At 50.6% G+C, this 22,486-nt stretch overlaps 1 protein-coding gene and 1 non-coding gene across 3 annotated transcripts; both read left to right on the plus strand.

Annotated features, from left to right (window-relative positions):
* The first annotated feature begins 667 nt into the window (after positions 1 to 667).
* On the plus strand, positions 668 to 741 carry TRNAN-GUU (transfer RNA asparagine (anticodon GUU)). Its single transcript has one exon. It is a non-coding gene; the product is annotated as a tRNA-Asn (tRNA).
* Positions 742 to 3,193: 2,452 nt separating this feature from the next.
* On the plus strand, positions 3,194 to 7,253 carry PSMB3 (proteasome 20S subunit beta 3). 2 transcript variants are annotated; one of them, XM_054000437.1, is made up of 6 exons: positions 3,194 to 3,304; positions 3,600 to 3,694; positions 4,408 to 4,515; positions 5,634 to 5,811; positions 6,368 to 6,462; positions 7,147 to 7,253. In XM_054000437.1, the coding sequence occupies exons 1-6, from the start codon at positions 3,302 to 3,304 to the stop codon at positions 7,193 to 7,195; spliced, it is 528 nt and encodes a 175-aa protein (XP_053856412.1). In that variant the 5' UTR covers positions 3,194 to 3,301; the 3' UTR covers positions 7,196 to 7,253. The 2 variants fall into 2 exon arrangements, with proteins under 2 accessions (XP_053856412.1, XP_053856411.1); XM_054000436.1 differs by having other exon boundaries at positions 3,195 to 3,304; positions 3,510 to 3,694.
* The last annotated feature ends 15,233 nt before the right edge of the window (positions 7,254 to 22,486 follow it).

Genomic DNA, 22,486 nt, shown 5'->3' on the forward strand with positions numbered 1-22,486 from the left:
GTCTCGTTCCCTGGGTCCCGTTCGCATTCCCGGTATTGCCGGTGTCCCATTCCCGGTATTCCCGCTGTCCCGTTCCCATTCCCGCTGTCCCATTCCCGGTATTCCCGGTGTCTCATTCCCGGTATTCCCGGTATTCCCGGTGTCCCGTTCCCGGTGTTCCTGGTGTCCCGTTCCCATTCCCGGTGTTCCCGGTATTCCCGCTGTCCCGTTCCCGGTATTCCCGCTGTCCCGTTCCCATTCCCGGTGTCCCGTTCCCGGTGTTCCCGGTGTTCCCGGTGCCCCGTTCCCATTCCCGGTATTCCCGGTGTTTCATTCCCGGTATTCCCGCTGTCCCGTTCCCATTCCCGGTATTCCCGGTGTCCCGTTCCCGGTGTTCCCGGTACTCCCGGTATTCCCGGTGTCCCGTTCCCAGTACTCCCGGTATTCCCGGTACTCCCGGTGTCCCGTTCCCAGTACTCCCGGTATTCCCGGTACTCCCGGTATTCCCGGTGTCCCGTTCCCAGTATTCCCGGTGTTCCCGGTATTCCCGGTACTCCCGGTGTTCCCGCTGTCCCGTTCCCAGTATTCCCGGTACTCCCGGTTCTCCCGATATTCCCGGTACTCCCGGTACTCCCGGTGTCCCGTTCCGCTGTCCCGAGTGCCGCTCGCACGGGCGGCGGGCAGCGCGGTCTCTGTGGCGCAATCGGTTAGCGCGTTCGGCTGTTAACCGAAAGGTTGGTGGTTCGAGCCCACCCAGGGACGGGGCCGGTTCTTTTGCCGCTTTTCCCGGTGCCGGCCGCGGGGAGCGGCCCGAGGCGGGCGGAACGGGACGCGGAGAACGCTCCGGGGCCGGGATCCGCTCCCGGGGCTCCCCCCGCGGTGGGACAGCAGCTCCCGGTGCGCCCCAGACCGGCCAGGAGGGCGAGTGCGGGCCCTGCAATGGCTCCTGAGGTCCCGTTTCCATCCCAATCCCAATTCCGCCTCCAAATTCCCACTGCTGGAGCTAGGCTGGCTTCCAGCGGCGAGAGCCGAGTTTGAGCACTGAGAGCTCGAGTCTGGGAGTTAAAATTGAATTTTAGCGGTGAGAGGTGAATGGAAGAATGAGACACCGGAATTCCCGAAACGCCGGAATTCCCGAAAAGCCGGAATTCCCATTTCAGCCCGTGATTCCCCCCGGCTCTGCCCGGGGCTGCTCCCACCGGGCGGAACGCGAGCTCCGGCTCCTGCCAGGAACCTTTTGCGACGGAAAACCCCTTAAAAATGCACTTTAAAAATGGGATTTAAAAATAGAATTTAAACCCAGGGTTCAAAAAGGGGACTTAAAACTAGGATTTAAAAGTTAGATTTAAAAGTAAGATTTAAAACTCGGATTTAAAAGTAAGATTTAAAACTCGGATTTAAAAGTAAGATTTAAAACTCGGATTTAAAAGTAAGATTTAAAAGTAAGATTTAAAACTCGGATTTAAAACTCGGATTTAAAAGTAAGATTTAAAACTCGGATTTAAAATTAAGATGTAAAACTCGGATTTACAGCCAGGATTTGGCAGCAGGGCGGGCACGGGCGGGCTCTGCCTGCCCGCCGGGGCCGGGATGTGCCGCGCATCCTGGCGGATCCAGCTGTGCCCGCATCCTTCCAGCCCTGCCCATCCAGCTGTTCCGTTTTCCCAGCTGTGCACCGCCGATCCAGCCGGCTCCCATCCAGCTGTTCCCTTGGTGCTCCAGCTGTGCCCGCGATGGATCCAGCTGTTCCCCCCGTATCCAGCTGTGCACGCACTGCTCCATTTGCTCCAGCTGTTCCCCAATCCAGCTGTTCCCCCACTGATCCAGCTGTGCCCCCATTTTCCATCTGTGTTCCCATTTTCCAGCTGTTCCCATTTTTCCAGCCGTTCCCATTTTCCAGCTGTTCCCATTTTCCAGCTGTTCCCCCATTTTCCAGCTGTTCCCATTTTCCAGCTGTTCCCCCATTTTCCAGCTGTTCCCATTTTCCAGCTGTTTCCCCATTTTCCAGCCGTTCCCCATTTTCCAGCCGTTCCCCATTTTCCAGCTGTTCCCCCATTTTCCATCTGTGTTTCCATTTTCCAGCTGTTCCCATTTTCCAGCCGTTCCCCCATTTATCCAGCTGTTCCCATTTCCAGCTGTTCCCATTTTCCAGCTGTTCCCATTTTCCAGCTGTTTCCCCATTTTCCAGCTGTTCCCATTTTCCAGCTGTTTCCCCATTTTCCAGCTGTTCCCATTTTCCAGCTGTTTCCCCATTTTCCAGCTGTTCCCTTTTTCCAGCTGTTTCAATTTCCAGCTGTTTCCATTTCCAGCTGTTCCCATTTTCCAGCCGTTCCCCCATTTATCCAGCTGTTCCCATTTCCAGCTGTTCCCATTTTCCAGCTGTTTCCCCATTTTCCAGCTGTTTCCCCATTTTCCAGCTGTTCCCCCATTTTCCAGCTGTTCCCTTTTTCCAGCTGTTTCCATTTCCAGCTGTTTCCATTTCCAGCTGTTCCCATTTTCCAGCCGTTCCCACTTTTCCAGCCGTTCCCATTTTTCCAGCCGTTCCCCCATTTTCCAGCTGTTTCCCCATTTCCCCGCCGTGGCCCCGCCCCCTCACTCCCGTCATGCCTCGCGCGCACACTGTGACTCGCCACTTTCCCGCCCCGCCCACCCTCCCCTGCCTCAGCCAATCACCTTCGCGCGCCCGAGCGGCTCCCGCCAATCCCCAGCAGCGCTCGGGCTCCGGGCTGCGGCGGCCACCAATGAGAAGCGTCGGGATGAGAGCGGCGGTGGAAGTGACCAATGGGAAGCGGTGAAGGCGGGAGCAGCGGCGGCAATGACCAATGGGAAGCGCCAAGGTGAGAGCGGCAGCGGCAGCCAATGGGAAGCTGTGAAGGCGGGAGCGGCGCGGCAATAACCAATGGGAAGCGCCAAAATGAGAGCGGCGGTAGCAGTGACCAATGGAAAGCGTCGCGGCAGTGACCAATGGGACGCGCTGAGGGCGGGAGCGGCAGTGGAAGTGACCAATGGAAAGCACTGGGGGCGGGAGCGGCAGTGGAAGTGACCAATGGGAAGCGCTGGGGGCGGGAGCGGCAGTGGAAGTGACCAATGGGAAGCGCTGGGGGCGGGAGCGGCAGTGGAAGTGACCAATGGGAAGCGCTGGGGGCGGGAGCAGTGGCGGCGCGGCGGGGCCGGAGCGGGGTCTGGGCACAGAGCGGGGCCGGAGCGGGGCCGGAGCGGGGTCTGGGCACAGAGCGGGGCCGGAGCGGTGACACAGCGGGGACACAGCGGGAACACGGCGGGAACACGGCGGTGACTGAGGCGTGACCGAGCAGCCGCAGCCATGGTGAGACCCGGGGCGCGGCCCAGTGAGGCCCGCGGGGAGCGGGGCACGGAGCGGCCGCGGCGGGCGGCACCGGGGGCCGCTCCGTGAGGGGAGGCCCGTGGGGAGAGGGGGAAGGAGCGGCGGGCGGTGAGTCCCAGCCCCGGCGGGCGGTACCGGCGCTGCCCCGGGGCTCTCTCCGCTGCCGCTGAGCCGCCGCTCCGTGCAGTCCATCATGTCCTACAACGGCGGCGCCGTCATGGCCATGCGGGGCCGCGGCTGCGTGGCCATCGCCGCCGACCGGCGCTTCGGCGTCCAGGCGCAGACCGTGACCACCGACTTCCAGAAGATTTTCCCCATGGGCCAAAGGCTCTACATCGGCCTGGCCGGGCTGGCCACGGACGTGCAGACCGTGTGAGTGGGGCTTTACCGTGAGCGGGGCCGGCGGGAGGGCAGCGGACGGTGCCGGGGCTGGCGGGGCTGGCATTGCACGGCTCGAGTTGGCATTGCGCTGCTAACATTGAAATTGCGCTGCTAACATTGAAATTGCGCTGCTAACATTGAAATTTCACTGCTAAAGTTGAAGTTTCACAGCTAAAATTGAGATTTCACAGCTAAAATTAAAATTTCACTTCTAAAATTGAATTTCACTGCTAAAATTAAAATTTCCCTGCTAAAGTTGAAGTTTCTTTGCTAAAATTGAGATTTCACTGCTAAAATTAAAACTTCGCTGCTAAAGTTGAAATTTCGCTGCTAAAATTAAAATTTCCCTGCTAAAGCTGAAGTTTCATAGCTAAAATTGAAATTTCACTGCTAAAATTAAAATTTCCCTGCTAAAGTTGAAATTTCCCTGCCAAAGTTGAAGTTTCCTAGCTAAAATTGAAGTTTCACTGCTAAAATTCAACTTGCACCGCTGAAATTGAACGCCTACTGCTAAAATGGAACTTTTACTGCTGAAATTTAACTTTCGCTCCTAAAATTCACCTTTCCCTGCTAAAAGTCAACTTTTAACTCCTAAAGCTGAGCCCTCACTGCTCCAATTCAGCTCTCACGGCTGAAATCCAGGCCTGGCTGAGGGCAGCAGCAGGAGCCTGCCCTGCTTTGAGCCTGGCTCTGGTCTCCTGCAGGGCCCAGAGGCTGAAGTTTAGGCTGAACCTGTACGAGCTGAAGGAGGGGAGGCAGATCAAGCCTCAGACCTTCATGAGCATGGTGTCCAACCTGCTCTACGAGAGGAGGTAAAGCTGCAAAAACTGCAATTTCTGTGTGCTGCAGGGGAGGACTGGGGGGCTGGGGTGGCCACAGGAGCCTGGATCACTTCCTGCTGTCACCATCACCCCCCTGAACCGGTTTTTGTTCTCCTGGGGTGACAAATCCTCCCCAGATTGTCTCTGACAGAGCTCCTGCTGCTTCAGGGTGCTCTGCTGTGCCAGAACCATCGCAGGGCTCTCCCTGGAAGGAGCTGTGGGATGGTTTCTGTGCCTGGAGAACATTTCTGAGAGATGTGGGACTGGGGACAGCTGCAGGCTGTGCTCTGGGGCTGGCACAGCAGCCAAGGAATGGCTGGGTTGGAAATTCTGGGAATGGCTGGGTTGGAAATTCTGGGAATGGCTGGGTTGGAAATTCTGGGAATGGCTGGGTTGGAAGTTCAGGGAAGGGAGGGTGGGTGAGCTCTGGGAATGGTCACAACCCCAAAGTTGCCAGAGCTGCAGGAGTGTTCAGATACCACTGCTGGGATTTTGGGGATTGTCCTGTGCTGGGATGTCCCTGTGGTCCCAGAAGAGCAGGGCTGGGTGATCCCCACGGTCCCAGAAGAGCAGGGCTGGGTGATCCCTGTGGTCCCAGAAGAGCAGGGCTGGGTGATCCCTGTGGTCCCAGAAGAGCAGGGATGGGTGATCCCTGTGGTCCCAGAAGAGCAGGGCTGGGTGATCCCTGTGGTCCCAGAAGAGCAGGGATGGGTGATCCCTGTGGTCCCAGAGGAGCAGAGATGGGTGATCCCCACAGTCCCAGAAGAGCAGGGATGGGTGATCCCTGTGGTCCCAGAAGAGCAGGGCTGGGTGATCCCCACAGTCCCAGAAGAGCAGGGCTGGGTGATCCCTGTGGTCCCAGAAGAGCAGGGCTGGGTGATCCCTGTGGTCCCAGAAGAGCAGGGATGGGTGATCCCTGTGGTCCCAGAAGAGCAGGGATGGGTGATCCCCACAGTCCCAGAAGAGCAGGGATGGGTGATCCCCACAGTCCCAGAAGAGCAGGGCTGGGTGATCCCTGTGGTCCCAGAAGAGCAGGGCTGGGTGATCCCACGGTCCCAGCTGGGCTGTCCCTGTGCCCAGGGCTGCCCTGAGCCCAGCTGTGTGCCCAGGTTTGGTCCCTACTACACGGAGCCGGTGATCGCGGGGCTGGACCCGCTCAGCCACGAGCCCTTCATCTGCTCCCTGGACCTCATCGGCTGCCCCATGGTCACCGACGATTTCGTGGTCAGCGGCACGTGCTCCGAGCAGATGTACGGCATGTGCGAGTCCCTGTGGGAGCCCGACATGGTCAGTGCAGCTGGGGGACACCTGGGGTAGCCTGGGGATAGCTTGGGACCTCCTGGGGTCACCTGGGATATTCTGGGATCACCCGGGGTCATCTGGCATGTCCTGGGCTCACCTGGGATCTCCTGGGGTTATCTGGGGTCACCTGGCATCACCTGGGATTTCTTGGGGTAGCCTGAGGTCACCTGGGATCTCCTGGGGTTATCTGGGATATTCTGGGGACACCTGGGCTCACCTGGGATTTCTTGGGGTAGCCTGAGGTCATCTGGGATCTCCTGGGGTTATCTGGGATATTCTGGGGACACCTGGGGTCACCTGGGATTTCTTGGGGTAGCCTGAGGTCACCTGGGATCTCCTGAGGTAATCTGGGATATTCTGGGATCACCTGGGCTCTGTGGATTCGGGAATTCTCCCTCCCATGCTCCCTGGAGATGCCGAGCTGGGGAGAGGCCTCACTGCAGCCTGACAGGGGAAGCCTGCAGGGTCTGGGGGGTTGGGGTGGGTTTTTGGGGGGTCTGTAGCCCAGGTGAAGGCTCCCTGTGCTCCCTGTGCTTCCCAGGAGCCCGAGCACCTCTTCGAGACCATCTCGCAGGCCATGCTCAACGCCGTGGACAGGGACGCCATCTCGGGCATGGGCGTGGTGGTGCACGTCATGTGAGTGCTGCTGCTCCGGGGAGCCTTCCCTTCCCCACGCCCAAACCCAGGGCTGGGCACTGCCCTGCTTCCCTTCCTCCCAAGGATCCCCCACATCCAAGGAGCTGAGCATCTTTTTTCCCCTTTCCCTTTTTCCTTTCCCTTCCCTTAGGGATCTCCAAATCCTGCCCCTCCTCAGCCGGGCTCTGTCCCTTCCCAGGGTTTGATTTTGCTGCTGCAGTTCCTTGCTGGAACCAAGAAATAACTCCTGGAGTTTTGAGTCCCTCTGCTCAGGGATTCCCAGTCTGCATTCCTGTGGGACTGGGGATGGAATCCTGGAATTCTGAGTCCTGCTGTTCAGGAATTCCCTGGCTGCATTCCCATGGGATTGAGGAGCTCTGCCCCTCATGGATGCAGCACTAACTGCTGGAATTCCCATGGGAATGAAGATGCAGCACTAACTGCTGGAATTCCCATGGGAATGAGGATGCAGCACTAACTCCAGCTCTGCCTTCGGAAAATCCCATTTTGCTCCTGCAGCGCCCCAGACCTGGCAGCTCCCCAGAACAAAGAGTTGATTTTTTTATTGTCCCAAATAGCTGAGCTCCTGCCCGTGCAGCTGGGGCTGCCCAGGGCAGGACGAGCTCTAGGCTGGGTTTAAACCTGGCTTTAGCAGTAAACCATCTCCTCTTTTCCCCCATCCAGAGAGAAGGACAAGGTCACCACCAGGACGCTGAAGGCTCGCATGGATTAGCCCAGCCCAGCTCTGGGCCCCTCGGGATTTTGTAAAATAAAACAAAAACTGCCTTGGATTCCCTTTGGCTGCCTCTGAACAGGACCAGGGTGCCACCCTGGCTGCCAGGACACAGCAGTGACCCAGGGGTGTCACAGAGGGGACCCAGGGGTGTCACCCTGGCTGCCAGGACACAGCAGTGACCAAGGGGTGCCACCCTGGCTGCCAGGACACAGAGGGGACCCAGGGGTGTCACAGAGGGGACCCAGGGATGTCACCCTGGCTGCCAGGACACACAGAGGTGGCCCCAGGGTTGTCACTGGCTGCTGGGACACAGAGGGGACCCCACAGGTGTCACCCTGGCTGCCAGGACACAGAGGGGACACAGAGGTGTCACCCATCATCCAGTTCATCCCTCCAGCACCTCCTAAATTGGGATGGAAATACAAAAAATCTCAAGCAAGCAGAGGGAAACCCCAACCCTGAGGAGATGCCAAGGGCAGTGCTGAGCACAGGGGCTGCAGAATTCCGTCCCTGGGGGCTCAGTTGTCACCCCTGGAGCTCTAAGAAGAGCTTCCCTTCCCCCTGAGCTGCCCGGGGCAGCTTTTCCTGCCAGCTCTGATTGCTCTGGCAGCCAGCACTGGCTAAAATTGATAAAATCTCATTTAAAGGGGCTCTGCTGGTATGGGTTTTGGAAGCACGGAATGGTTTGGGGCCCCTGAACACAAACACCAGCCATGTTCCCTATCAAAGAAAAGTGGCCAGCCCAGGTTCCTGATGTCAGTTTGCAGGGTTCCCTTGGGACTGTCAGGGCAGCACAGGTTTGAGGTGGGGGCACCTTGGGTCTGGGAAACATCCTTGTTTATTCTGATTTTTGGAGGTGGCCGGCCACTCAGTGGCACAGGCCCCTGGAGACAAAGTCCGTCCCTTTTCCCTGGGAAAGAAAAGTGGCCAGCCCAGGTTCCTGATGTCAGTTTGCAGGTGGTGTTTGGCTTTGCCCTGGCATCCCAAATTGTATTTTGCTGCAGCTTTGGTCTGGGATATGTGGACTGCCCCCTCCAAATGTCCCTCTTCCCTCTGCCCTGTTCTGCTCTGTCCCCGTCTCCACCCCTCACCCCTACTTGTCCTTCCAGCCCACCCCATCCCCACCCTCTCTCCACCCTTCACCCCTCCCCATCCCGCCCCTGCCCCATCCCTCACTCCTCCCATGCCCCAGGTGTGACTCCCTGCAGCAGGACATGGGAGCCCGGACTCGTGGGGATAGTGCGGCCCTCGCAGCAGGACAACACCCAAAGAAAACAGGCAGGGACGGCGTCTGTGGGCCGCGCGGTGTCACAAAGGCAGCTGGGGCTGAGGGGAGGGGGCTGGAGGGTGACACAGAACATGGGGGCAGCTGAGAGGCAGAAGGGGTCTTTAGGAGTAAAAAGGGGGGCTCCAGGGTGGCACAGAGACGCTGAGAGGCTGCGGTGGGAACCTGAGGGTGACACAAGGAGGCTGAGAGGCAGGGGGTGCCTGAGGGACAAAGTGGGGGTGCCTGAGGGTGACCGGTGAACCAGCCCTCACAGCACCCTTAACCTCACCCTTAAAACCACCCCTACCCGGGTGGAGAGTGCACGGTGGAGGTCAGGGGAGCACGGGACAGTGTCGGGGGGCTTGGGGTGACACACAGACATTGCGGGCTGAGGGGCAAAGAGGGGGGGACTTGACAGGTGGAGAGCTGACCCTGAGGGTACAAAGGACAGGACACGGGGTACCAGGAAGGGTTAGGGTACAGCAGCAGCCCTCACCCCAACCCTAAGCTCACCCTAAACACACCCCTAGAACACCAGTGTTCCTCAACAGCAGCTGCAGGCAGCAACCCTAATGCTGGGACAGCCCCAGAACCCTCCCAGCAGCTGCAGGCTGTGACCCTAATGAAAAGGTAGGGATGATGTTTGCTGGCTAGAGAGTGACTGGTAAAGGTTGGGGACTGAGTACTTTTTTGGGGTTTTTTTAGGGCTTTTAAAGGGTATTGTAGGGTTATTTTCACCGGAGCTTTTTAGGAATTTTCTGTGAATATTTAGGATACTTTTAGGGCTTTTTCAGGGCTTTGAAAATATTTTTTTTTTTAGGGTATTTTAAGGGCTTTCTTACTACTAATTAGAATTTCTAGGGTTTTTTTGGGTGTTCTTGGGGCTTTTTTAGGACTGTTGAGGGTATGTGGAGGACTCTTAGGACTAGGGTATTTTTAGGTCTTTTGAGGGAGCTTTTAGGGTTTTTTAGGGTGTTATCAGGGCATTTTAAGGATTTGGGGGGTATTTTTAGAGCTCTTTTAGGAATATTTAGGGATTTGTTTAAAGGTTCTTTAGGGCTATTTAGGTGTGTTTTAGGGTTTTTTTTAAAGTAGGGTATTTTTTATAGTATTTTAAGGGTATTCTGAGGCTATTTTTATGTTTTTTGTGGGGCTTTTAGGACATTTTGAAGATGAGGGTTTTTTAGGGAATTTTTATGGTTTTTTGGGGTCTTTTCATGGCACGGCACATAGAGGCTGAGGGGCAGCTTGAGGGGCACTGTGGGGGCTTGAGGGTGACAGAGGCTGGAGCTGAGGGAGGTTTCCTTGAGTTTTTTGACAGGACTATTAGGAATATTTAGGGGATTTTGGAAGGCTTTTTAGGACTTTTCTGGTGTCTTTTAGGGTATTGTTACACCTTCCTAAGGGCTGATGTAGAATTCCTTAGTGCATTTTTAGGGTGAGGGTGAGGGTCAGGCAGGCTGCCCGCTGGAAATGCAGAGTATTACTGGAATGCAGTGCAATGCTTTGGAAAGGTGGCAGTGGAGGGGCAGTGGGCAGGGTCCCACACTGCTCTGGAGGTTGTGATTTCTGGGCCCAGGGAAGTGGTTGGTGTAAGGGCTACATGCTGGCAGCTTTGTCAAGGAGAAATCCAGCACAGAAAAAATCAAGCGCCAAGTTTTGTACAGTCAGTTTCCAAGAGGCATTCGGCACCAAAAACATCCCCTGGGTATTTGGGGGTGGCAGATGGGGTCTCGGAGAAATCCTGCGCCGTGTGGAAACGGAGGAGGCAAAAGGACACTCGGGGCCTGACGGCCCAGGGGGAGCGCCAGGCCCTGGTCACAAAGGAGAGATATCAACCCTGGGAAAGCAAACTCAGCAGCCCAGGCTCCTGATGTCAGTTTGTAGGGTGCCCTTGGGACTGTCAGGACAGCACAGGTTTGAGGTGGGGGCAGCTTGGGGCTGGGAGACATCCTTGATCGTTTGGATTTTTGGAGGTGTCCGGCCACTCAGGGCCACAGGCCCCTGGAGACACGGACCGGTCCTTTTCCCTGGGAAAGAAAAGTGGCCAGCCCAGGCTCCTGATGTCAGTTTGTAGGGTTCCCTTGGCAGTGCAGGTTTGAGGTGGGGGCAGCTTGGGGCTGGGAGACATCCTTGATCATTCGGATTTTTTGGAGGCGGCAGATGCAGCGAGCATAGAAGACTGTGTAACTAATTATATACAAACTAATTATATACAAGTTAACTTTTAGGCCAAGGACAATCTGCAAGGAAGATGAGGAGCCTTCATCCCTACGACCACCAAGGGCAGAAAAAAAGACCCCCCTAGCAACCAACTGCACAGGTGCAGAGTGCGTTGAGAGAAAATACATCATCCAGAAAGAAGAAAAAAAAAAAAAAGGACTATAAAAACCAAAAGGGCAAAGGGGGAGCGTGCCATGGTAGAGCAGAGACTCCCAGGCCACCCCAGCGCTGTCATTTGCTCACTACTGCTTGCTTAATAACTTATTAATTGATTTATCTATAATTGGCCTCCCCAATTGAATTTGTCCATAACAAATTTGGTGCTGTGACTCGGATGAGGGTGGCCAGGTGGGAATTCCTCATCAGGGAGGCACCCCGCTGCCTCTGCAGCGGCCCTGCTGCAGGCTTTGCCTTCCCGGACCCTTACCAATGAACCTAAATTTGGTGTTAAGCAGAAGGGATACCAGTAACCCCATAATCTTTGTGCACAAAGCCCGGGTGAAGACGCAGGACAGCGTGAGTATAAAAGTGGGATCTGCTCGGTTGGGGTTGGGATCCCAGGACATAACGTACGAGACGTCCTTTTAGGACGAGGCAAGTGTGGACCTCTAAGTAGTGCGGTTTCCAGACCCCGAGAGGGGCTGGGCCACGAACAGGGGGCCGCGAGTGTGTGTGTGTGTGAAGGTGTCCTGGAAGATGGGACAGAGGAAAAGCAAGCCCTCTGACTCCATGGGGACGGGGACCCCGGTAAAGTTTCCCCAGATACCACCTGACAGTCCGTTAGGTCTAATGATAAAATCTTGGGGTGAATATCCTTCAAGAAAAGGGAAGGATAGGGCAAAAATGGTACATGATTGTATGGAAGTATGGGGAGGGAAACAAATCTGTGGTGATAATTTATTTTGGCCAGTGTTTGGAAGATTCGAGGACTGGATTTGCCAGGCATTAAACATTTATGTAAATGCTAAAGAACCTTTTGATATGGAAGAGAGCAAGTACGCTGCTCTCTGGATAGTGGGGGAAACAAGAGCAAAACTTTTTGCCTTAAGCACCCAGGGAGGGAAAAAGAAAAATAAAAAGCCTGAGGAGGTTCCAACTGCACCCCCTCTACCATACATACCTCCCCCTCCTCCACCCCCACCAGCACCACCCGGAGTCTACCCCGATTTGGATCAAGGGGGAGATTTTGATAACCAAGAGGTAGAAATCCTGGAACCGGTCCCTGAGGAAAATCGCCGCGTTACTCGTAGCCTAACAAGGGGGGAAAGAGAAAGGGAAGGGCAAGCTCTATATCCATTAAGGGAAGTAGCTTTGGGAATGATCCCTAATCCTAATGCTGGTCAGCAGGGACAACCAGCCCAAATTCCGGGAATAGGTTATGTGGAGGTACCTCTTAATTCAGGAGATGTGAGGGAGTTCAAGAAAGAAATGGGACATCTATTGGAAGACCCCCTTGGAGTTGCAGAGCGGGTGGATCAGTTTCTGGGGCCCAACGTGTATACGTGGGATGAAATGTAGTCAATACTGGGGATTCTATTCACATCTGAGGAGGGAGGGATGATCAGGACAGCCGGTATGAGAATTTGGGATAGAGACCATCAGGCAGGACCCCAAGCAGATACTAAATGGCCTTTACAGTGTCCTAATTGGGATAAGCAAGATCCCCTGCATAGGACACATATGGCAGACTTAAGAACAATTCTTATCCAGGGGATCAGAGGATCAGTCCCTAAGGGGCAGAACATGAATAAAGCTTTTTGTGAGAGTCAAAAGAAAGATGAGGACCCCACGGAATGGTTAGGACGGCTCCGGAGATCTTTTCAGCTGTACTCCGGAGCAAACCCTGACACTCCGGAAGGACAGATGTTGTTAAAGACCCAGTTCGTGGCCAGAGCCTGGCCTGACATTAGGAGAAAGCTGGAAAAGATTGAGGATTGGCACGGTAGAGGCCTGGAGGAGTTGTTGCGGGAAGCTCAGAAAGTGTATGTACGGAGAGAGGAGGAAGGACATAGGAAACAAGCAAGAGTGATGATGGCTGTGGTACGTGAAGGGCAGAGGGGAACGCTTAGTCAGTTCCAGGGAAGTAAACCGAGCAGCCAGAGGGTGGAAGGAGGGAGAAGAGAAAAGGAGAGTGGACAAGGAAGCTGCTTTTATTGTGGTAAGAGAGGGCATTTTCGGCAGGAATGCAGAAAAAGGTTGGCAGATGAAAAGCAATTCAAGGAAGATTGAGGGGGTCAGGGGCTCTATTTGCTGGGGACCCAGGAAAGAACAGAGCCCCTGGTAAAACTGAGAATTGGTCCCCAGCAGCAAGAATAGGAGTTCCTTGTGGACTCAGGAGCCAGAGATCAACGGTTCAAACCCTTCCCTCAGGGTGTAAATTATCAAGAGAAACAATACAGGTAGTTGGGGCAAAAGGGGAAGCCTTTAAAGTGCCTGTAATCAAAGACGTGATTTTTGAAACCAGCTCCAAAATAGGTATAGGGTCACTGTTGTTAGTTCCAGAGGCTGACTATAACTTACTGGGACGAGATTTGATGATTGAATTAGGAATTGGAATCGACATAAATGACAAAAAGCTAAATATTAAATTATGTTCTCTTCGGGTAGAGGACGAACAGAAAATTAACCCTGAAGTGTGGAATACCCCAGTCACAGCAGGCCGACTGGACATAAAGCCCTTTGAAGTAATGTTAAGGAATCCTGAAGTCCCAGTTAGAGTTAAGCAATACCCAATTCCAAATGAAGGAAGGAAAGGGGTCAAACCTGAAATCAAAAGATTAAAAGCACAAGGGTTATTAGAACCCTGCATGTCCCCTGTTAATACTCCTATCCTTCCTGTTAAAAAAAACCCGATGGGAAATACCGTTTGGTACATGATTTATGAGAAATTAACAAAAGGACTCTAGAAAGATTCCCTGTAGCTGCTAACCCTTATACTTTATTAAGTCAGTTAGGCCCCGAAAATCAGTGGTATAGTGTTACCACTATAGTGTTATAGATTTAAAGGATGCATTTTGGGCATGTCCCCTCTAAGAGAGTTGTAGGGACTATTTTGCCTTTGAATGGGAAGACCCAGACGCCCACAGGGTACTCCCACAAGGGTTTCCAGAGTCCCCTAATTTATTCGGCCAGGCACTGGAGCAGTTACTTACAGGTTTTCAACTGAGAGAAGGGGCTGTCCTGATTCAGTACGTGGATGACTTGTTAATAGCTGGAAAAGAAGAGGAAGTTGTCAGGGAAGAGAGTGTAAGATTACTCAATTTTCTAAGCCTGAAAGGACTCAAAGTGTCAAAATCCAAACTACAATTTGTGGAAAAAGAGGTGAAGTATCTCGGACATAGACTGAGTCAAGGAATGAAGAAATTGGACCCGGAAAGGGTTAAGGGAATCTTAGCTATGCCAGGGCCAAGGATGAAGCCAGAGGTTAAACAGCTGCTAGGATTGTTTGGGTACTGTAGACAATGGATAGAGGGATTTAGCTGGAAAGTAAAATTCCTATATGAGAAACTAACAAAAGAAGGCTTGCTTAAGTGGACTCGGGAAGATGAGGAAAATCTACAGGACCTCAAGGCAGAATTAGTAAATGCACCGGTTCTCAGTCTTCCTGATTTAAAAGGGCCCTTTTATCTTTTTGTAAACATTAAGGATGGTACAGCATACGGAGTATTAGCTCAAGATTGGGCAGGGAGTAAAAAAACGGTGGCCTATTTATCAAAACTGCTAGACCCAGTATCTAGACGTTGGCCCACTTGTTTACAAACAATAGTTGCAGCAGCACTGTTAGTAGAGGAAACAGTAAAAATAACTTTTGGAGGGGAATTACATGTACTATCTCCCCACAACATTCGAGGAGTGTTACAGCAAAAAGCAGAGAAATGGATCACAGATGCTAGGCTCCTAAAATATGAGGGAAGCCTGATTTCCTCACCAAAATTAAGCTTAGAAACCACTTCCCTCCAAAACCCTGCTCAATTTCTGTACAGAGAACCTAGTGAAAACCTGACACACGATTGCCTAAAAGTTATTGAAGAACGCCTGATTTGGAGGAAGAAGAACTAGAAGATGGCAAGAAATTATTTGTGGATGGGTCGTCTCGAGCAATAGAAGGAAAAAGAAAATCATACGCTGTAATTGATGGAAAAACCTTGAAGGTAACAGAGTCAGGGCCATTAAGCTCAGGGTGGGCGGCACAGGCTTGTGAGTTATATGCAGCATTACGGGCCTTAGAGCTGTTAAAAGGAAAGGCTGGAACTATTTATACAGACTCAAAATATGCTTATGGGGTAATACATACATTTGGAGAGATATGGGAAGAAAAGGGCTTGATTAATTCACAGGGAAAGGGATTAATTCGTGAGGATTTAATTAGGAAAGTACTGAGAGCTTTAGGGTTGCCTGAAGGTATCGCTGTAGTTCATGTAAAAGGCCACCAGAGCGGGATATGTAACCAAATCAGGGGAAACAATATCGCTGATCAAGAGGCAAAAAAATGCGGCTCTTAGAGTGTTAAAGGAAACTGTAATTACCAAAAGGGGTAGGGAAGACTGCCCTGATTGTGGAGCTGATTTAGAGAGTGAACCTTGTCACGACTGCTGGAAAGAATTTGGGATGTGTGGAATAAATTGTGTTTGCAAGAATCCCAACAAGAAGTATTGTATACTACACGGACCAATCCAGATATTGGTGTTCACCGAAAAGGAGCAGGAAAAACTAAAAGAAATGGGGATCATAGAGAAGGGAAATAGAAAAGAATCACCAGATGGCCGTGAGGTACTCCCGAAGTCAGTGGCTTGAAAAATCCTGGAAGCAATTCACACAAAAACACACTGGGGTACCCAGACATTAACAGACCAATCTGCAATTAAATATACTTGTATGGGGATGCACACCTTAGCTAAACAAATAACACAACAATGCCTAACCTGTCAACGGGTCAACAAGAGGCAATGGAGACAAAGGGAAATGGGGGGACGGGAATTGGCACATAGACCGTTTTCCCACATTCAAATAGATTTTACTGATTTGCCTAAAGTAGGAAGGTATAAACACTTATTGGTGATAATAGATCACTTGACTCACTTTGTAGAGGCATTCCCTACCTCCAGGGCAACTACACAAACAGTAGTAAAAATACTATTAGAAGAGATAATCCCCCATTATGGACTAGTAGAAGTAATAGACTCAGCCAGAGAGCCACACTTTGCCTCCAAAATAATTAAAGAAGTAGTTACAGCTCTAGGAACGAAGTGGCAATATCATACTCCCTGGCATCCACAAAGCTCAGGTAAAGTGGAAAGGGTAAATGGGGAAATTAAGAAACAACTCACTAAATTGATGTATGAAACACAGTTATCTTGGGTAAAATGTTTACCTTTAGCTTTGTTAAATATACGAACTCAGCCCAGAACCGATATTGGAATTTGTCCATTTGAAATGCTTTATGGGATGCCTTATGACATGGATTCTCCTATAGATCACCCTGAAATAAGTAATCAACAAATTAACCAATGTGTCATGCAACGTATGAAGGCTCGGGAAGGGCTTAGAGGAGCTGGGTTACAGCTGGGTTACAAGTCGTTAGTGCAACGACCTCCTTTAGACCTAGCAATCCATCATATAAAACCAGGTGATAAGGTGTTAATAAAAACCTGGAAAGAAACCTCACTAATCCCAAACTGGGAAGGCCCCTATGTTGTTTTACTTACTACAGAAACTGCAGTCAGAACCACCGAGAAGGGATGGACACATGTGAGCCGAATAAAGGGACCGATTACTGCTGCTGCTGCCGAAGACCCCTGGAGAATAACCAGCCAACCCGGAGATCTTAAGGTCACATTTAAACAGACTTAATGGACTCAGTAAAAATTGTACAAACCAGCTGGCATAGTGAGATATTGGACTATTGATATCCTATAACTGATGATTTTAGAGTCTATTGTACAAATAAGGATTGTGATTGTTACCCTTTTGTATGCTATATTTGTAAAATCTGCCAGGAACGGTGGTGGGTCCATAGTTATAGAGGTACCCCTCCTAGGGGTATTTGTAAAGGGTGTTACCAATTAGAAAGAGAACTGACAAAGTCAGTCCTAAGGATTGGAGAGGAGAACGGGACCCTACCAAGGGAATCCCAAGAGTGGTGGGAGGTGTTTACTAAGGGGGCTAGGCCTGAAAATTGTTGTTACCACTCCAATGAACCAATTCCCCTAACTGTTCAAATTATAAAAGGGAATTGCCATAAAACTTTACCTGGGATTCGGTGTGACTCACCACAAGTGAAGGATGAAAACTGGCAATCATTCAAAAAGAGGCAGCAAAAACAGAGTAAGGCTCCTCCTGAAGAATATCCTTGCTGCCAAGAAGATGGTACACCTCAGGGCAGAGGGATAAGAAGCAGTGGAGGAAAAAGCCCTCAAGCTGGGACAATTCAAAGGTATTTCAAGAGCTGCCTCAAGGATCCTGATCTCCCAAGGGTAAAGGTGAGCCCGGCAATAACATGTCAAAACAAACAGTGGGAAGGGGGAAATAATGATAATCAAGTTCTGGGGCGGTTTGGACTCCACCCTTGCTGGCAAATTCTGTACATATTAGTTATATGTTGTACCTGGCCTGTACAAGGGGACTATGCACACCAGCCATTTAATTGGACTCTGACCAAAATAGACCAAGGGAAAGTTGTTAAGCAAAATGCCACCACTGCAGCTCCCATCTTTTTTGTTACTAATGAGAACTCAGTAAACTCTATGAGGGGATGGAGTAAACCTGACTTCCACGCTATCTATTGGTGTCCTAGTTCCAGTCCTGGGAGGGGATATTGTAATTATCCTGGGGAATATCTGTGTGGGTATTGGGGCTGTGAAACCATAGCAACCACCTGGGCTGTCACCCATCCAGATAAATTTTTAAAGGTCTCATGGTACCCTGAGGGGTGCAAAACTCCGTGGTATGGCACTCAGGAGAAATTCTGTATAAGGGGGATTGCAGGTCCCTGAAAATACAAGTGCTCAACCCCCTGGATGCAGGGGAGTAAAACTTGGGGAGTAAGGTGTTGGGAACCGGGTAAGGATCGTGGAGGGTATATTCAAATAAAAAAGGAAATCCTACCACATGATCCTCTACCCATAGGCCCTAACTCTGTAATTGCTGAGGAGGAGTTAACCGAGACAGCCACAGGGACCAGTGACACCACAATGCCCGGAAACGGGACCCTCATACTCCTGACCCCGGATCCCCAGCAAAGTACCCTTTGGAACTTATGCAGGCAGCATACCAAGTCCTCAATGTAACATGACCTAACATTACTGAACAATGCTGGCTGTGCTTTGATATTAAACCTCCTTTCTATGAGGCAGTAGGGCTCAATGAGAAACCCAAGCGAGTTAATGGGAGCAATCCTCCACAATGTAGCTGGAAGGACCCCCAGACCCAAGGGATAACGTTAGCAGCAGTAACTGGAAAGGGATGATGCACAGGGAGAGTCCCGTGGCACAAAAACCATTTATGTGAGACAATCGGTAAGGCACAGCAGAAGGGTAACCTGGCAAAATGGTTAATTGCAGCCAAAACCACTAAATGGATATGCTCCAGAGGGGGGCTTACACCCTGTATTGCTCTTGACCTATTCAACGAAGTCTCTGAGTTTTGCATACAAGTGTTAATAGTCCCTAAAATCATTTATCATCCTGAGGAATATGTGTTTAACTCTTGAACACCACTTATCAAAAAGGGAACCCTTCACAGCCTTTACAGTGGCTACCCTAATGACTGTAGGTGGAACAGGTGTTGGCACAGGGGTGGCATCATTAGTAAAGCAGAACCAAGAATTCAATTCCTTGAGGATGGCTGTAGATGAAGATTTAGCCCGCATCGAACAGTCGATCTCAGCCCTTGAGAAGTCTGTAGGATCCCTGTCAGAGGTAGCATTACAAAATCGTAGAGGACTAGACGTAATATTTTTGCAACAGGGAGGATTAGGTGCTGCCCTTAGGGAGGAATGCTGTGTGCATGCAGACCACACGGGAATTGTGAGAGGTGCAATGACTGAACTAAGGGAAGGCCTCGGACAGAGAGAGAGGGAGAGAGGGGCACAGCAGAGCTGGTATGAGACTTGGTTCAGCAGCTCCCCTTGGCTTTCCACGCTCCTATCAACCCTTGCAGGTCCCATTGTGAAAAACGCCAATCACTTGGTTTTTAAAATTTTTAAAGTTTAATAATAATAAAATGGTTATAAAAATAGTAATACAATTAGAGTAATAAAAATTTAGAGTTAGGACAATTACAAGACAATAAAAAGCAAAGAATTCCGGACATCCGGATGCTCTCGGGCACTGAAGCCATGACAAGCATGCCTTGTGAACAAAGGAGTCACCTTAAAAGCGATAGCCTGTGGCATATACAAAACACTTCATGATTATGCATGTATTTTATTTAAAACAAGAACTTTGTCTGGTACTTGTCATAAAGTTTCTGTTAATTCCCAGGTGCCTTTGAGTCTCAGTCAGGCTTGAAGAAGTTCGTTTCTGTTGGTAAGGAAAGCCATAAATTCCTCTCCTCTGGAAAATTTAGGGGTTTCTGTAATTGTTATCCTTGTGCGAAGAATTCATTGATTATCTCATCTCTTTCTTGAGCTAGTTAAAAAGTATCTTACATAGTATAGTTCCTATTTTAACATTGTGTTATAACCTAAAAATACATTCAACACACTACTTGAGAGAACTAATACAGCATAACTTTCCAACATTACACATATAATATTCATTGTAGCTATTGCGTAAAGCCAATCATAAAATATGCATTTTTCACACCGTGATATTGTTGTTACTAAGTTTAACTTCCGGACCCTGCGTTTTTAATAAAACCATAGACATTGTAAAAGGAAGACTAGAGGCAGCTCATCTAATGCTTATTTGAGATAGGTACGAAGCATTGCCCAGGGACTCAGAAGTAGATGAAACCCTGGTCTTAAGCCACCAAGAGTTAAAGCATTTTAATGAACAAATTGGTAAAAAGGAGGGATTGTAATAAATAAAAAGGTCTTTGTTCATCAACACGAGCATTGAAGGAGATAAGAATTTGAACTGAGTAGGGAATTTCAAGATGTGGGAGGAGAAGGAGAAGGGGGCCCGAGGGAACAGCAAGTATCCTGCTTAAGAACTGTGCAGATGTAACTAGCATAGAAGACTGTGTAACTAATTATATACAAACTAATTATATACAAGTTAACTTTTAGGCCAAGGACAATCTGCAAGGAAGATGAGGAGCCTTCATCCCTACGACCACCAAGGGCAGAAAAAAAAGACCCCCCTAGCAACCAACTGCACAGGTGCAGAGTGCGTTGAGAGAAAATACGTCAACCAGAAAGAAGGAAAAAAAAAAGGACTATAAAAACCAAAAGGGCAAAGGGGGAGCGTGCCATGGTAGAGCAGAGACTCCCAGGCCACTCCCAGCGCTGTCTTTTGCTTACTACTGCTTGCTTAATAACTTATTGTTAATTGATTTATCTATAATTGGCCTCCCCAATTGAATTTGTCCATAACAAATACTTAGGTTTGGTTTTTTTGGTTTTTTTGTTTTTGTTTTTGTTTTTTTTTTTTTTGTTTTTTGGTTTTTTTTGGGTTTTTTGTTTGTTTTTGTTTTTGTTTTTTTGTTTTGTTTTTGTTTTTGGTTTTTTTTTTTGTTTTTGGTTTTGGTGTTGTTGTTGTTGTTGTTGTTGTTTTCCCCAGGACTATGAGAGCGTGAATTTCAGTATCTTAAAGAAAATGCTACAATTTGAATTCCGTAAGTCACAGCATGAAAACTGGGCTGGAATCTCCACACAGCTTTAACTCAGAGAAGGATAATTCACTGCTGAAGTGAGGCAGCTGGGCACTCCCCCTGAAGGAGCTCTGCAATCCTTGAGCCTTCTGCAGGTCCAGTCACCAGACTTTAAATGCAGGACACACTCCAGTGTGCACTGCTTGTAAGCAAAGCCCCAATTACTTGTGGATTTAGTGGTAAAAACCCTAAATGGTTCAAAACAGGGAGACACGGGGGAGGCACCACCAGACCTTGCAACAACCCAGCTGAACACGCCAGGAAATGTGGAGAAGGAAAGTTCAGATCTTGGGGGTGACCCTGGGCCAGAGCCTTCACTGGTTCTGGGGTTTGCTCAGCCAGAGGGAAGCAGGTGCCCACGGACAGAGCTGCACTTGGAAGGCTGTGGGCACACTGGGGAGGTGGCAGCTTCCCTCATTCTACAGCTTTGACAACGGGTGTTCATCCTCAGCTCCTCCAAGGCCAAGTCTGCTCTCGGCCTTTGCCACTGGCTGGCAAACAGCAGGGAGAGCCCTGGGTTCCTCCCAGCTCAGCTGCCTCGGTGCAGGCTGGAGAAATGACCCAGCCCAGCTGCACACTGGGCAAGCCCGACAGTGTCCTGCAGCTGCAGAGGGACATTGTTCATCCACAATGCTCACAGCACTCAGCACCTTCCCTGCTCTATCCCTGCCCCGTGGCTGCTCCCTGTCCCCGCTGAGCTGGGCCTGCTGCCTCTGGGGTCACAGAATTGTACCCCGTGCCCCACAGCAGCCATTCTGTCACGTACTGACAACAGGCTGCTTTCTGTACACTGTTCTTTCCTGGAGGGACCTTTCCCCAGAGCGTTTCTTTGCAGTGTTTGCTGCTGCTGAGAGTTCCACGAAAAGAAAAGGCCCCAGAGCTGTTTGTCCCTGGGGTCACCTGCTCCAGGGTGGGCTTCCACAGGGAAACGTGTAGGGATTCAGGTACAGGACAGGACACACGCGGACCAGAGCTCCTTGAACTTCTCTTCAGGAAGTCTGAATTTATGAATTCAGCCTCTGAAGCATTATGTGGAGACTCATCAGGGTCACAATACAAATTCCACTGAAGTAATGGATAGATTAATTAATTAATTAATTGAGCACTTGATCAAAGCCTGAAGCTTTCAGAGGTCAGTTGTGGAGTAAAGCTGATATTTGAAGTGCTCGACATCCATTCCATGTGTGACTGACTCCAATGCACCTCTGTGCCTTTGGGAATAATAAAAAAAAATCTGCCTGAGTCAGTGGGTCAGTGCAGAGAGAACCAGACAAACCCACAGGCCAGGGATGTGAAGCGATCCGTGGAATAAACAAACAGCCCCCACAGCCTGGGGTAGTTATGCAGTGGGTCTGTGTGTCAGCACCCAGCACAGGTGAGATCGCTCTCCAAAACTTGTGCCCCCAGCCTCGGTCTGACCCACACCTTTATTCCCAGAGGTGTTCCATATGCAATACACTGCACAACTTTTCCGTGCATATTCACCCCTGGCCCCGCCTGTCCTCGCCTCTCACGCTAAATGAGTCCACGCCCTTCTGGGCACGCCTGGTTTGCTGTGGTGGTCGCACGGGGGTCTCTCGGTGGTCCTGAGGCTGAAGATTGTGGTCTTCCTCATGGCTGAACTTTTGAACTTTTCTCCTTTCCGTGTGCTTTTGGTCCTTTGGTGCTGATCTGAGTACGTCCGTCAGTCTTGATAGGCTTGGAGACAGAGGAGCTTCTTTATCTGGGTTCTTTGCCTCCTCTGGTATTGTTCTTTATGCAAGAAGCTCTAGAAATTTGCATTTTCCTTTGCCCTTTGTACCAGGCAGAGGTTTCTTAAGTAAAAGGTTAAAATTCAACACATACCTCTACAAGCTAAATTATAAATATTTAATTCATTTTGTTAATTTAACTCTAAAAATCTCTGTTTCAGATGTGCATCTGTTCCCGGGGCTCAGCGAGCTCAAGCGCCCCACTTGGTGCCCCCGTGCCCACAGCCCTCGCCC

This window comes from Vidua macroura, chromosome 27 (assembly GCF_024509145.1).
Source record: "Vidua macroura isolate BioBank_ID:100142 chromosome 27, ASM2450914v1, whole genome shotgun sequence".
NCBI classification, from domain to species: domain Eukaryota; kingdom Metazoa; phylum Chordata; class Aves; order Passeriformes; family Viduidae; genus Vidua; species Vidua macroura.